Source organism: Pseudopipra pipra, chromosome Z (genome assembly GCF_036250125.1).
Source record: "Pseudopipra pipra isolate bDixPip1 chromosome Z, bDixPip1.hap1, whole genome shotgun sequence".
Taxonomy (NCBI): Eukaryota; Metazoa; Chordata; class Aves; order Passeriformes; family Pipridae; genus Pseudopipra; species Pseudopipra pipra.
The window spans coordinates 45733719-45750143 of record NC_087581.1 but is presented as its reverse complement, the minus strand read 5'-3'; the positions used below and the strand labels follow the sequence as shown (position 1 = coordinate 45750143).

Here is a 16425-nt window from a genome sequence, read left to right as displayed (position 1 = left end):
TGTCATAACATTTTGTCTTGATCAATGTAAGATATGCGTAGAATGTTGGCATAACAAAATATTAACACTAGAGCATGCCGAGTTTTAGATACCATTTCTGGCATCACTAGGAGTTTCCAGTTGCCATATCAGTGTTTTGAAAATCATGACAAAAGTCTTAAAATGAATGAAAAATTTACGTTTCTTTCATGTGTTTGGATCTGTTCTGCAGGCTTTCTTATTCATTAGGTTCTCTTATGTAAAGCTTTCAAAAAAAGTAAATATGAAATTTAGATGTAGCAGTGGTAGTAGTAGTAGTTATAAACCCTAAACTGATTGTAATGTTAAAATTGTTTATAACTGAAAAATAAAAATGCTGCTGTTGCAACTTTGAGGAATTACTGACTGCAGTTACACTGGCTGAACTGTTTTGCTGGCTTTGGAATGGATTTTTTGTTTAGTTCCATAAGTAGAAATAACCCTTTATATATAGAAAATATTTGTACAGTGATTTTAATAATAACATGATTTCATGCAATTAACTGAAATTATTTTGGAAAGCTGTTCCACCGTTTTTCTTAGATTGCAATTTCCATAAACACAGCTTGACATAATTGGATGGGGGAGGAAAGACCTAATAAAAGGGTATTGCATTCCTTACTGTTTTGTTTTCTTTTGGAAAGATGGCAAAAAATGCCAGTGGAACTATGCTGAAGAACTAAGAGTTAGATGTAGGTTCTTTATTTACTATATGAAGTTCAGAGAAAAGAGGGTATTCATTAATGTGATTCTATTGATCACCAAACTAATAAATCAAAAGAAAAGTTAGTTCTGAAACCAAAAAAGATTAATGTTATTTAAATAGCAGTTAAATTTCAACAAGCTACAGTGTCAATCGATCTACATCTGTTCATTTTCCTTCAGCTTTTTCAATTTTAACATCTGTAAGCTATTAAACTGAAAAGGGAGATGTGTTTCATTATGATTCCAAGTAAAGATGTTCAGTGCACAATTGAAATAGTGTAGCAACAAGGAGTACTAATCCTGAATATTTTTATTTAGTTAGAATGTCTTGCTTATAAGATATTTGATTTGTTTATTTGTTTGTTTAATTGTTTATCTGTTTAGTTCTATTTTGTTAATTGCTGGGGGTGTTCTGCAGGAGACTGAATAGTTAACCATATATCTTCTTGGAAATATTATCTTTAGTGGTATGATTTGAATTATTGGTATAGCTTTCTTTGAGTCAAAAGTAAAACTTTCTCTTCTTTCTGCTTTTTTCTTTTGTCAACAGGAGTAAAACCAAAGTCTGGCTGGGCAGTTGATCCTTTTGGGCATTCACCAACAATGGCTTACCTTCTGAAACGCACAGGATTTTCCAATATGCTTATACAGAGAGTTCATTATTCAGTTAAAAAACATTTTGCCACACAAAAGACACTAGAGTTTTTTTGGAGACAGAACTGGGGTATATGTTTTTCCTTTATGTCAGTTTATTTTGTTAATTTACCCAGGTAAAATGCAATGAAAATTTGAAAAAATACTATGGAAATTTTTACAGAACAGGTTTAGAGGAGTAAGTCTAAACTTGAAAATTTTAAACTTGCTGTTCTGATTAAAAAAAAATCCAAAGTTTTTCATCTAGCTTAACTTTTTCCTCTTTTCCTTTTTTTTTCCTCCCCCTTTTTTTGAATAACAGAAAGGGAATGAGAATAGCTGCGAGGTAGGAAAGGTGTTAAAAACCTGTGTTATTGCTATTGTTCCTCCAATTTTTTTTTCTTCATTTTCATTTGTGCTTTTACTTTCTCTTATTTTCATTCTCTCATGTGCCTTGCAAGTATGCATAAAAAAAATATAAGGGGTGGAAAATTCTTTCTCTGCTTTCATTTTTTTTTCCTTCCTCCTACTCCTTTATTTCCTTCTATGTGGAAATAAAGTGTACGAGAAGGAACATTTCAGCTAATTCAAATGTTGTGCTAATGAGGTGATTGGCTTTTGGTTTGATTTTTTCTTTGGTTTTGTTTTGTTGGGTTTTATTTTTCAGTTGTTGTTTTGATTCACTCAAAGTATAAAAGATATGCTTGGTTACCTCCAAAATTCTGAAATTCATTATAATATCCCAGTCTTGGCTGAATCTGTGGTTTTATCATCTCTATATATAAGGTACATACAGAGGTAGACTTAAGATATAGATATTCAAAATAGAAATTGTCTTGATCTGATGTTTTTAGTGCAGATTAAGATCATGGAATTAATTTAGTTTTGGCAAATCTGATAAGGTTTATTTTAAAGGTGTACTCTGTGTATTTAATTCCAGATTTGGGATCCAGTACAGATATTCTTTGTCATATGATGCCTTTCTATAGCTATGATGTTCCTCATACGTGTGGTCCAGACCCAAAAATCTGCTGCCAGTTTGATTTCAAACGACTTCCTGGAGGAAGAGTAAGTTGTCCTTGGAGAGTTCCACCGGAAGCCATTCATGATGGAAATGTTCAACACAGGTACAGTTTTTATGTATTCCCCAAGGGAATAAATTTAAAAAAAAAACGGAATTATGCTGGTTAAAGATGATATGTAGCATAGCTTGGTGAATTTATGTAGTTCTGTTGTGTTTTAACAGCTCAGCTCCACACAACTGCTCACTCACTGGCCCCATGGTGGGTTTGAGGGAGAGAACCAGAAGGGTAAAAGTGAGAAAACTCATCAGTTGAGATAAAGGCAATTTAATAGGTAAAGGAAAAGCTGCAAATACACGCAAAGCAAACCAAGCAACTAATTCACTGCTTCCCATGGGCAGGCAGGTGTTCAGCCATCTGTGGGAGAATAGGGCTCCATCCCATGTGACTTGGAAAGACAAACACATCACTCCAAACGTCTCCTGCTTCCTCCTTCTTCCGTGGGCTTTATATACTGAGGATGACATCACAAGTTATTAAATATCCCTTTGGTCCATTGAGGTCAGTTGTCCTCACTGTGTCCCCTTCCAACTCCTTGTGCACCCCGAGCCTGCTTGTTGGTGGGGCGGGGTGAGAAGCAGAAAAGCACTTGGCTCAGTGCAAGCCCTGCCCAGCAATAACTAAAACATCTAAAATATCAGTGCAGATTGAAATCACAGACCCATACCAGCTACTGTGAAATAAATTAACTCTACCCCAGTCAAAACCAGTACAAGTTCTTAAAAAAAGCTTGTAATAGGTAAATATTACCTATTACTTAATGTAGTGTTTGCTCCTCAGTTCAGAACATAATTGTCAGTGAAATTTGAAGGAAGGTTGTAGTTAAGAAGGATGAGTTTTTTTTCTTTTCTATTCATGATACATGAGTCAATCTCTGAATGACAGGCAGAACATTGTCATGTTTAGTAGAACATAGTCATCTGGTTGTAGTCATGTTACTGGTTTACTGTAGTTTTTGTGAATTTTATGAGCAGTGATCTGTCCCCTGCAAGTGGAACACTTCAGGCAGGAGCAGCATGGTATAGTATGCTGTAACTACAAACAGTGGCATATTTCCTAAATGGTATATCTTTGAAAAACGTGGCAATCTGTTGCCTAGGTTTTCTGAAGTGCACACCTTAAATGAATCTGAGTCCTATGTTTTACGTGTCTTATGATGGGAAATCCTATTAGCCTCAGTATTAGTTTTCAAATAGAAACAGTGTTGTTTTGCCACAGTCAAGAAGCAAGTTTATAGCTTCACAAAACTACTTTTCAGTTTTGGGAGGAGGCGGGGGGAAATAAAAAAAAAAAAAAAAAGAAAGGAAAACTAGAACTGCCAAAAGTTTTTCCAGTAAATGCTTGTATTCTATGGTCCTGTTACTATCTTTAGGCCTTCAAAATATCCCAAATTTCCAGAGTTAGAAATTTATTTAGGTGTTTACAACTGGTGCAAATTGCTGAATATAACAAATGTATTTAAGGGTCGCAGGGTGACTTTTTGGCTCTTGATGCTGAAGTTTTAAAGTGCTGATAAAGAGATGATGCATTGGTTGTCTATATGTCAAGTATGCATCTCCTTTTTTATGAGGATAAGCATTATGAAAACTTCACTTCATCATTAAAATTCAATTACAAAATGTTATTGAAGATAAAACCAAAATAAACCAGAATACATTACAATTGTCATATTTTAAAGTGGAAATTGGAGTGATAATAGGAAAAAGTAATTAAAAAAAAAGAAATAAAAGCCAATGGTGAAGAATCATTATGACACACTCAATGCTTATAAAATGTGAAGGAAAGCTCGTATGTCTTTAAATCAAAGTTATAGAAAGACAAATCTTGACTATGTATCTCAATTAACTGGGACAAATATTTTCAGAAGAGTAACAACTTCTTTAAAAAATACCTGAAACGTAGAGGCTATAAATAAAATGTAGAGTGTCTGCTTGGAATAGTTTTTTTAATGGTCTTGTTTTTTAATTAGATCTTATTTTATCCTTGCACTTCCTAGATGCAACCTTTGTATAACAATCTAAATTAGATCTTGTAAAAGAAATGGTTCTTTCACGTGTCAAAGGATATCGAAGAATAAGATAAATGAGGCAGGTATGTAGTGAACATATGATCAAGTTGAAGAGGTTATCATCTCAATATGGTCTCTGAAACTTAATCTTTTGCATCAGCTTTTGGTAGATAAAAACAGTTTTGGTTCTAACAGAATTGAAACAGCAGTATGCTAGATGATGCCTAAGGAAAAGTAAAACTTACACATGGTCTTTGACTTGGAAACCTGGAGTATTTACATTTGGAACACTGAAACTGCACTTTTAGTGTCTATTTTCAAACAAATGCGCTAAAACACAGGAAGTGATGTTTTGGTGGAGAATGCTAAAACATCACTTGTATTTTATGAAAATGTTGGAATATTTTAAACAACCAAAAACCTCATTGATCTGACCTCTGTAATAACACATTTTACAGTTGTTGTGATGAGGAGAGGTGTAATAAGTAATTGGAAAATCTATCTCTACATCATAAGCTTTCCAAGGTTAAAGGTTTATAGAACACTAATTAATCTGTCCCTCATCTCTGATTGCTTTAAGACTGGAAAAATACAGGAGATCTACACGACATGGATTTGAAAAATGTTGATTAATTTAGAGACCAGGTTTAGATCACTGACTTTTCTTCAATGTTAAAGATAAAATAAAATTAATAAAACCCAGATCTTGAATACTCATCTGGGACTGTTGCATTTGATTTCAATGCTATTATGGCCTTACATATAATTCAAGAGATGTTGAATTGAAAACTTCAGGCTAGTAATTGTTGGATTTTTCATTGCCTTGCCACTGAAGTTGTGACTTAGTAAGAAGGAATGAAGCAGCAACCTAATGAAAAGCTTGTTTAATTACACTTTGTAACAGCATTGCACTTGCCCTGATTTGCAGCTGCATTCTTGTCCTTATGTTTAAATGCTGAAGCTTTTCACACTAGGAATAAAAAATAGCTGTTGGGTTTTGCCTGCTTTTGGAAGCAGAGTTTGTTTTGGTGTATGTCTCTCTCTTCCATGTGTGGAAATAGGAAAGAATTTTTCTAGTTGCAAATTTTCTAATTGTCGAAGAGTGAGTCCCTAATGAGGCCATAAACACTGTCAAACATGTCACATAGGACTTGCTATAGCTGCTGCAAAATTTCTTGTGATTCCCCCGGACTCTGGGTGACTATTGCTCTTCCTTTGACATAGGAAGAGGCAAAACCAGCCATATTGTTTTCATATGTATTTAGCTAAACACTTGAATTTTTTGCATTAAAAGAACACACTTGTGATACAAAGGGGTTTTATTTATTTGTGGAACGTGTCAATCATTCAGTGATAATCTGAAAGCTTTAAAACAAGAAGTTTATCATCTCTGATCTCCCTTGTTTTTAGATTTTCACTCATGTAGGCAGGATAAACATATATCAAAATGTATCTAATGCTATTTCATGGGGGAATAGTAAGGGTAAAAAATTCATGGGACTCAGTGGAATATTTTTTTTCCTGGAAGTATTTTTTGTCTTCACCAAATTCTCTCTGGGGCTTTCTTCTGACTCTTTCTCACTCCTTTCTGAAGTAACAATTTAGGAAGTTATTTAAGAGAAACTTAACAGGATATGTGAGACATCTAATTTTTCTTTGGTGTTTTCGCAATTGAAATTGGTTTGCAATTGAAAGAAGATTGTGCTGCCCCCTTAAAAATTTCTAATAAGATAACTCACAGTTATGAGTAGAAAGGGAGAACAGCAATACTGATGAATTTTTTGCAGTAGATTTGGAAATAAACTAGAGGAGGACTTGGAAGAGAGATGTCAAAGTCAAATGTCCTATTAACTGTAACTTGTATTTTTCAAGAGGCTCAAAAATAAAGTATAATTTTAACCATAGACTACACGTGGAAAATTTGAGTTAGACTGGTCTAGAAGAAAGCATTGTAAAGTCTTGTGTTGTGCCAATTGTTCTGGTAGCTGTGCAGTTAGGAAGTTTTTGTGTTTAAATTTACAACATGTTCAAAGTCATGGAAAGTACTGATTCAAGAACAAATACTTAGTAATCTGAACTATAAATCAAATAATAGACAGGGAACAGGGGGAAGCCACTTTTTGCATAAATTCTAGTCTCAGTAGAACTCTGTAGATTCTTAACTAAAGTTAATGTTGTGGCCCTTTTCTCCTTCCGAATACACTCAAAATTTGTATTTATTCAGTATTTCTGTATTCTGATAAATAAGTAAGCCTTGACATGCTGTTAAAAGAAATATGAGTTTCAAATATATTGGAGTAGAATTTCTGCATAATATCTGCATAATATAGTAAATCTTCAAGAATATTGGTTGAAAGTTGATTTCGCTGGAGCATCTGTAAAAAATACGTGTAGAAACAAAAAACTCACTGGAATCTGGATTTTGCTATTTTCTCTTTAAAACACTGTAATTTGTATTGCTCTTTTCCTAAATATATTAATAAAGTTTGTATTGCCTCAGAAAATTAGTTACGTAATTTTAATTAGAGGGGATCAGCATCTAAAGATCTTGATAATAATTGTAATTTGGAGGAGGAGGAGGGGAAATAGCTATCAGACTCGTGACTTTTAATATATTGCTGCTTAATGACAGAACTGATAGTTTGCCCATCCAATAGTTAGTAGGTGTTCCTCAGAGATTAATTTGTGGGCAGTTTTTCTGTCAAGGACATGAAGATATGAAGAAAAGTATCAAAGCAAATTATCAGAGGGGATGAGAAGAGCTTGCTTATTATTGTAAATAAAGGCTGGAGAGGATTAGGATTGTTATCTAAATATAAAGCAGGTAAACATAATTTGAACTGTAAGTTAGTTTTAGCACGGGAACAAGTTGATCCAAACTGCCCGACTGTTTGAGATGGAGCTTGATAAGCTTATTGAAGGATTTAATTAGCACAGTGTTTGCAACAATAGTAGGTTGAATATTCTCCCAGTGGGGAGGATTGCATCCAGCTTTTTATTACAAAAAGAGACTTTTGTATGTCTTGTTTAACGAGTCACCCTAATGCACAACTTGATATCTAAGAATTGTTTTGCCAAATGCTGAATTTTCTTCTAGTTTCTGAATTGCTCTTTTCTTTTTTTCCTTCTCAAGGGCTTGGATTATTTTAGATCAATACAGAAAGAAGTCAAAGCTTTTCCGTACTAAAGTTCTGTTGGCTCCACTGGGGGATGATTTCCGCTATACTGAGAGCTCAGAATGGGATCAGCAGTACCAAAATTATCAAAAGCTGTTTGATTACATGAATTCTCATCCTGAGTGGCATGTTAAGGTAAACACAGCACATTTTCTGGTTGGTGGAGAAAACAGTATTTCCCAGTATTCTGAGATTCTTTATGGAAAAAAAAATTGTAGTTGGATTTGGTTTTTTTTTCAACTATGACGTTTTAACAGCAGATTAATTTGCCTTTTTAGATTACATTTTTTACCTTTAGTACCTTCTCTGCCCCCAAAACAAAAACTTTTCTATTAGTAATATCTGCTTGAAAACTAGAAATAATTCCCAAACTAGATTAATCTGGAGAAGAGCTATTAGGTTTGATTGTTTTCTTAGCACTCTTTGTTTTTTTCACAGGCTTCAGACGTTGTTATCTAAGGGTATCAGGCTTTGTTACTTAAAACTGTTGTATTTTCTTTTTAGAATTTCAAGTGAATTTTGCTGCTTTATTTGGGTCATCTTGGTTTTATGGCCCAAAGCAAACAAACAAAAAAGTCCTAAGAGACACCATTTCTGGCTCATGTTTTTGAATACAATAAAATCCAAGACTGACCTGGCTACAGAAGGACTGAGTATACTAACACAATTATCAGATGAGATATCACCTTAAATCATTAATTATGTTTGAGTGTTAATACACACATTCATATATTCTAATGTGTAAGCTGATTGCTCTAGAGACTCCTTATTCTATAGATGTACTCAGACAACCTTTCTTCATCTTTCAGCATGGCAATAAGAAATAGGAGACCACAACCTTGGGGGTTTTTGAGTATCATGTTAGAGTGCACTATTGCTGCTTTCACATTTAGGCTTTTTAAACCCAGGTCTGGTATCATTCATCTGGTTTGTGCATGCATCTGTTTTCCCTCATCTTTTCGGAGACCTCCCCTGATTCTTCTAACTATGTGTTTGAGCAGTGCCTGAAGTACGTTAGTTCTTTCTGTTGACTTCTGGACTTGTATTCTGCATATGAAGGATGATTTCTTGGGATTATACCTTATCTGAAAGCTGGATTTTGCATGTTACCTATGGGATGTGGGTGACATGATGTATGTGAATGACTACTGTGTCTTAGTGGAGGGAGATAGACCTGGACTATACTCTTCAAATTTTTTAAATCTAAAGCCCATCTTTTAAAACTAAAGCTTGCTGCTATTGTTAGCTTTACTCCTGTCAAAGATGGATGTACTGTGCAGGTAGTCATTCTTTGGATACTAACAGCAACATGCTTTGTGTAGTTCCTACTAATCTGGGTTGGATGATTTTGTCTCTGGGCAAAAACTGAAGGCTCTAGCTCTGAAGTCATTCTTTTAAAGACCACTCCTCTCCTGATACATCTGAAAGTTTCTTATTGTACAGGTTCTGCTCAGCCCATTTTCAAGGACTCTAGCAGTCTACTTCATTAGCCTCGGTGTGCCCATGTGGATGAATGTCTTGGGAATCACATTAGCCCTTGTGACCCTCACAGAAGTACCCAACCGTTTTTCTGGTCCTTAATATCCAGACAAAACGATATGACATCCCCTGGGTCTGCCACTTCATAACTAGAGTACTTTGATCAGCTGGAGTACTGTTAGTATTGGAATATTTCTCCTTTTCATTTTATTCAATTAGTTAGGGTTTTCTTATCTCTCTGTTTTTTTGGGGTGTTTTTGTGAGTTTTATTGTTTTCTCTTTTCTGTCTTGTGTGTTGTCTGTGGCTTGGGTTTTTTATGTTTGCATGTTTTTGTTTGTTTACTTGTTTTGTTCTAAACTGATGTAATTTATCCTTAAAGATATGAGTTTAAATGGAGAACTTTCACACTCTTCTGCACTTTCCCTAGTGGAATGTAACTCCACAGGCAAGTAACAGATCATGCTCAGCTTCGTAAGAACTGAGATTATATAGAAGAAGAGTTCACGTTTCTTCCTTAAGTGCTGAGATGTCTAGGATATTACTACTTACACAAGGGACTGCCTACTCTGCCTTTCTGATTTTAAGAGAGATTTACTGTTTCCGACAGCTCTTTAAGGTGTTTATCTAGTCGATATGTCTGTTAGCATTGAGGTTCTTCTGCCAGCAGCTATTCTATAGTTCTAAAAGTATGTAGTGCACTGCTGTGAAAGATACCTGTTTTGATCTTGGGGAGTTCAATCTCCCATTCTGAGATCTCCTTTACATCTATTATACGTAAATTAGGTTGAGTCTTTTTGTATGCCAGTAGAGGAATCTGCCAGCTTATTTCACTGTTTCCATTCACCTGACTTTGATGCTTCCTCTGGTGAGGTTTTATTCCTCTGATGTAACGCAGCCTACAGAATTGAGATCACCTGTGTCTGACTTCTCTTGATGCATTGATTTTGTTTCTCATTTTCTTCTGAATTCTACTTGTAGGTGGCTATGATAGTGATGGAAAAGACCAAGTGTCATAGAAGTGCCTGTTAAGGCAAGGTTTACTAATGATGGGATTTCTGGGCCAATATTTATCTTTCTCTGCTTTACTGCCATTTTAAGTGGCAAGTTCTCATGTTGTACCCATCTAACAGATAGTTGGATGTTCTGAATGATTTTGAAGTAAAACTATTTTTTTACGTGATGAGAAAGTATGTCTTTATTGTCACAGTGATAGTTCTTATATTCTAAGTCACTTTTAAAAGATTTTTCCCAAAAGCTTGGTTTTGGAGTTGTAAATTTTAGCATGCTACATTGTATGCTTGTTAAAAAAATAATAATAGGAAAAAAAGTGACTTGATATAAATTTGAGGTATTATCATTATAGTTTGTTATGAGGATACTTCCAGTAACGTGATCTTCTGTGCTGTTCCAGCTTTTATTAATTGTTTTTTTTCACTTTCATTCAAAATCCAGTTTGCCATCTATGCCTTCTATAACACCATCTTTCAATACTAGCAACACTGACATCAATCCCTTTCCCTTTTCTTTTTTTTTCTTTTGTTCTCCTCAAAGTTGAGGGTACCATCTTTTGACCTGCCCTGCAAAGGTCTGCTATTACATTGTCTGAGTATTTTAAAAAATGAGCCGAAGACAGTGAATTTTTTTTTTTGTATTCTCACATGTTACATCTCTAAACACAATTTCTTTTTACATAGTTAAAAAAAACCAAAACAAACCAAACAAGCTTCTGAAAGCAAATGCTATTTTTTTTTGATCAACACTCATCTTGGGTTAAGCAAGATCTGGAGCATAAGAGAGTTAATTTTAAAAACACAGGATTAGAACAACTATACTCTTATTGCATTACCTTAAGTTTCTTAGTCCAGACAGCTACTTAGGTAATATTGAGTATTAGAGACTTACTTCAAAGACAAGAAAGAATGCTTCACTTATTTCTTGACAGTTAGCTGGTATTTTAGATACCTCTTTATCCTTAAAAAAAAATAAAAAAAATCCTATTTCATGAATCACAGAATAGTTTTGGTTCGTGGTGACCTTTAAAGGCCATCTAGTTCAACTGCCCTGCAATGAGTAGGGATATCTTCAATTATGCCAGATTTCTGAGAGTCGCATCCAATCCAACCTTTAATGTTTCCAGGGTGGGGCATCTGTAACCTCTCTGGGCACCTTGAGTGTCTTTATATCTAGTCTGAATCTATCCTCTTCTAATTTAAAACCAGTACCTCTCGTCCTAGCACAAAAGGCCCTACTATCTTTCTTAAAAGATAGGCCTGCCGCTATCTTTCTTAAAAGCCCCCTTTCTGTACTGAAAGGCTGCAGTAAGGTCTCCCCAGAGCCTTGTCCTCTCCAGGCTGAACAACCCGAACTCTCTCAGCTTTTCCTCATAGGGAATTATTTTTGTGACTCTTTCTGGACCTGCTTCAATGAGTCCATCTCTTTCATGTACTGCATTGAAATGCTTTTGGAAGAGCTATCCAGCTTGTCTGAGTAGTGTGCAGGGGAACTTTAAAGATCTTTAGGATAGGATTTCTGCTATAATTCTGCTAGAAGAGTGGCGTATTTCTGAAATGTATATAAAACCAAGCATATGCATTCTCTTTGTATTTCTAAATAAAGAAAATGGAGCCTTGTTACAGTAATTTTAATTTCCATTCAGGCCCAGTTTGGAACTTTATCAGATTACTTCGAAGCTCTGCGTAAAGAAAGCAAGTTGGATGAAAAGAGCAGCAATTCATTTTTTCCTGTTTTAAGTGGAGACTTCTTCACCTATGCAGACAGAGATCATCATTACTGGAGTGGATACTTTACATCACGACCCTTCTATAAACGCCTGGATAGAGTTATGGAATCCTACATGCGGTAAATGCTGCTGTCCAGTACATTTGTAACATACTTCTTGACACACAGGAGAGATGAATTTGTGAGTACTTGTCGTGGTTTAACCCCAGCCAGCAACCAAACCCCAGCAGCCACTCTCTCACTCTCCCACCAGGGGGACTGGAGAGAGAATTGGAAGGGTAAAAGCTGGAAAACTCGTAGGTTGAGATACAAACAGTTTAATAGGTAAAGCAAAAGCCACGCAGAGAAGCAAAGCAAAACAAGGAATTAATTCACAGCTTCCTCTGTTAGGGCAGGGGTTCAGCCATGTCCAGATGAGCAGCACCCCATCATGTGTAAAAGTGACTTGAGAAGACAAACACCATTACTCCAAATGTCCTCCACTTCCTCCTCTCCACTTTATATACTGAGCATGGTGCCACATGGTCTGGAATATCCCTCTGGTCTTTTGGGATGACCTGTCCCAGCTGTGTCTCTTCCCAAATTCTCATGCCAGTATGGCAGTATGAGAAGCAGATAAGGCCTTGGCTCTGTGTAAGTCCTGCTCAACAATAACAAAAATATCTCTGTATTATCAACCCTGTGTTCAGCACAAATTCAAAACACAGCCCCCACACCAGGCACTGGGAAGAAACTCTACCCCAGGCAAAACTAGCACCATACTCTAAATCTGTTGGACAGATGGAGAAGTGATTTTGAAATGCACTGTTTAAGTTTACTTACAGTAAGGATAGCCTAAATGGACCCCAAATGCAGGTCTTGGTACAAGGATTTGTTGGTGTATCTGTTTTATTAGTAAATTCACAGAAATGCAATGGTATTTTTTCCTTCCAAACAAGTAAGTTGTTCTCAAATACTACTGAAGTGATCAGCAAGTCCTGATTCCAACCTTGTGATTAATTTTTCCATAGTATTTTTTGGCTACTTTGAGTATATGTATATATTTGTGGGGGAATGAACCATGAACAGGTTCACGTGTGTGTATTCTTTACCAAGAAAAAATGCTTTTGAGTTCCAGCAATGTCAGAATTAAGTAGTACTTCACTGCTACTTAACAGCCAAAAAATAGTGTTCAGCCTCAGAGCCTAATATGATAACTACCCCTGTTTATAAAAAAGTTTCAGGTTTATGTATTAAAGAAGTACATGTAAGCTTAAGTAATTTGTAATGGAGATTGACATAATTGCTGATGTGAGATATAATTGATTTTTTAATCTTAAATGAGAGATGGATGAAGTAGTTTAAAGGGTGATAAAGTCAATGACCAAACGTTTGTTTAAAGTAATGGAAAGATAGGAAGAACAACAGCATAGATGGGGACAAGTTAGGAACACATTCTGTGTTTTTATTCTTTAGTGATGTAAGCAGGGGAAAATTACAGTGATTCTGCAGAAAAACCGATTGTTAAAGTAATTCAGAAGCAGGACAAATGCTGCAGTGATACTTCTAACTGTACAGATGAATAGAAAATACTACATCTTAGAGTTCAGAAATTCTTGGAAAAATTATTTATTTAGGTTAGATGTAAACTGGGCCTAAAGGTAATGTAGTGTAACCTTTGAACAACTAGTGATGCAGATTTTGGTCTATTTGCAGTGTCCTATCAGAAAGAGATAGTGAAAAATTACAGCAAAGCGGAAAACTTTTGGAAACTATTTTAGGTGATCTGCAGTAGTTTGAAATAGAGGTGAGAAAATCTAGGCCTAATACAGCTTTTATGGAAAGGTATTCCAGAGATGCTTACTTTTAAGTTGAAGTGTTTGCTAATACAGTGTCATATTTCTAGCTGTCTGCCATCTTTGACCATTGTAATGTTTAGAATAATATTGAGACCTGAAAGGAAAATTCTGCATCTGAGAGTCTTCCCCATTAATAGAAAGTAAAATTGAATCCATGTGGATGGTGGAGAGGGAAATCTAACCTGCATTTTGATTTATGTTCTCCTCTTTACAGCTACAGTTAGGTCAGGATTTAGGGGCTAACTCAGATTTTTTTAAAAAAGGTAAAATGCTTTCAGACAGGATCTCTTCACTGGATAAGTGTGCATCTGATGCCTTTTTTTTTTTCAACTAAAATATTTTCATTTTCCTTTCAAGTTAAGCTGCAATAGAACAAAGTAGGAGGGATGCATAGATGTAGGAATTTACACTAAGCAACAGTTAAATTACTGTGATTAAACTCAAGTGTGCTAGTAATTTAAAAAAAAAGAATTATAGCCTTCTATCACCTTGATTTTGTGTGTAGTGTCTGAGCAATTACCTAACCTGTAAGAGCAAAATCTCATCCTATTCCTCAAATATTGACAATATGGAAATGGATTAGGGTGTTACATTTACAGTGCACATTTCAGTTTAGTTGGGTATGTGCTAGTTGCAGTTTTTACATAATTATCACCTATGTGTTGCATAAAGACAAAGAGACTAAACTGAATCCAAAGGTATTTTTCATGTTAACTATTCATATCAATACATAGTCTGAAAAATAGTTGAGTATGTTTGTTAAATTTGTTGTTGTACGTAGTTTAAAACTGAACACATGCACTCACTGGCAGCTTGGGTAAATGTAAAAGTTAATGTATTTTCCTTTTTTATTTTTTATTTTATTTACATGCTTAGAAGTTAGCATTTCAAAAACATATGTTATTTTTCTTTACTTGCTTTTTATAACATCAACTTGTATCGTATTTGTTTCTTCAAATGCTTGAGAAACCTTAATTAATCTTAAATAAATTTTGAAAAGGAATCTGACACATATCAGATGTACAAAAATAGAACTGCAACATTTGAGGAAAAGAAAATAGGAAAAAAGTTAACAGACATTTTCCTAGAATTTCTGCAACCATTTTTGTTAGTGAAATTTTCATAATGACTGGAAATTATGGGGATATTTTTTGTAAAATAAATTTAGATTCTCATAAAGCAAGTGAGAATTTAGTGGTAATATTTTAATGCTAGGCTTTTGCATCAGATGTAGAAGAGAAGGTCTCTGAATTCTATGCAGTCTAAGGGTTTTTGAATCCAGTGTTATCACCATTCAGGTGAATGTATAGCGAGCAGGTGCTTGAAGTGCTTAAGTCCTTAGAATAATTTAGTTTGCTTAAAGTGCAAATGGCAGAATAGATATTAGCTACTGTACAGATTAATATATATATTTAAGACAATTTTATTTGATTAATAAGTTGCTTTTAAAATGGAAATTGTATGTTTTCTCTAAGGCAGACTATCCATACTGTGATATTTTAAGGCCAAATCTTTATACCTCACACATTTGTGAAAATGGTATGTTAGTTTGTACTGTCAGATTTTTATTTTAAAGCTCTGTTTTCCATCACAGAAGCCTTGCAGGAAGCTAGAAACAGGCTGAAATGTGCAAGATCAAGATTTAAAGAGCTCTTGGAACTATGCATGGGGAAAGACGTGAAACATTGGTTTATTCTTTGGGTAAAATGTGTGTTGCTTTTTACTTTTTAACGCTATATAAATACTTGATTATTCTCTGCAATTCCAGGGCAGCTGAAATTCTCTACTCCTTGGCTTTGGTACAGTCCAGTAAATCTGAGAAGATGAGTGTGTTTCCTTCAGTGAATAACTATAAATTACTGGCAGAAGCCAGGAGGAACCTTGGACTCTTTCAGCATCATGACGCTATTACAGGAACAGCCAAAGATTGGGTAGTTGTGGATTATGGCACTAGGTAATTTGTTATAAATATATAAACTTAATTTCCATTTGCTTTTTTGGAACAGAACTGTTTATTTCAGAGATACAGATTTGATATAGTAACATACTCAATACTGAGAGTGTAGTGGTGCTCTGCATGAGAAGTGGATCTGATTCCCCATGTTCTTCATTTATTTTAATTCTCTAAGTAGGAATTCGATATCCAAATTTTTTGAGGTTTCACAAGAAGCTAGGTAGATGCAATACTGAGATTTCTTTAATTACAGCTGTTATTTTTTGCAGTAACTGTTATATGGGAGATTATTTTTGTCTTTCTTAAACAATGATCAAGAGATAAGCTAATTTAAGCATATATTTCTTGGAAAATCCCACACCCTCTAATTTACCTTCCTTCAATATGGGAAATATTTTTGATGTTGACAATTTTCTACTTAACTTATCTGGTTTTGTTTACTGTTGTTGTAGCTAGTGGGTAGTTGCTTTCTCAGGACTGACAAATTATTCTGTTAACTGCTTCATAGAATTTTTTTAAGAAGATTGTATGATATATGGGTTTGTGTGTATGTACATGCTTTATTTATGGGTTTATTCAGAAAATTGTTACGTATTGGAATGTTAATAACTAGGAAATTTGTTTGATTGAGGTAGATGAGGGTAGACAGTTGATAGTACAGCATGTTCATTAATTAAATCATTGTTTTAAATACAGCTAAAATACTCCTTATTTTAATCTATTTCGTGACAAGTGTTTTTAAATTTCATAAATTTTTAATCTATTGAAGCATAGGTGTAATCAAAGTGCCAG

At 34.7% G+C, this 16425-nt stretch overlaps 1 protein-coding gene across 1 annotated transcript in view; it reads left to right on the top strand.

Annotated features, from left to right (window-relative positions):
* The window catches only part of MAN2A1 (mannosidase alpha class 2A member 1), a 111016-nt gene that overhangs the window by 35233 nt on the left and 59358 nt on the right, over positions 1 to 16425 (top strand). Inside the window, exons 6-10 of the mRNA XM_064642549.1 lie at positions 1274 to 1447; positions 2297 to 2483; positions 7580 to 7757; positions 11759 to 11961; positions 15448 to 15633. Of these exons, the coding sequence (XP_064498619.1) occupies positions 1274 to 1447; positions 2297 to 2483; positions 7580 to 7757; positions 11759 to 11961; positions 15448 to 15633 (928 nt within the window). The remainder of the gene's footprint in view (positions 1 to 1273; positions 1448 to 2296; positions 2484 to 7579; positions 7758 to 11758; positions 11962 to 15447; positions 15634 to 16425) is intronic.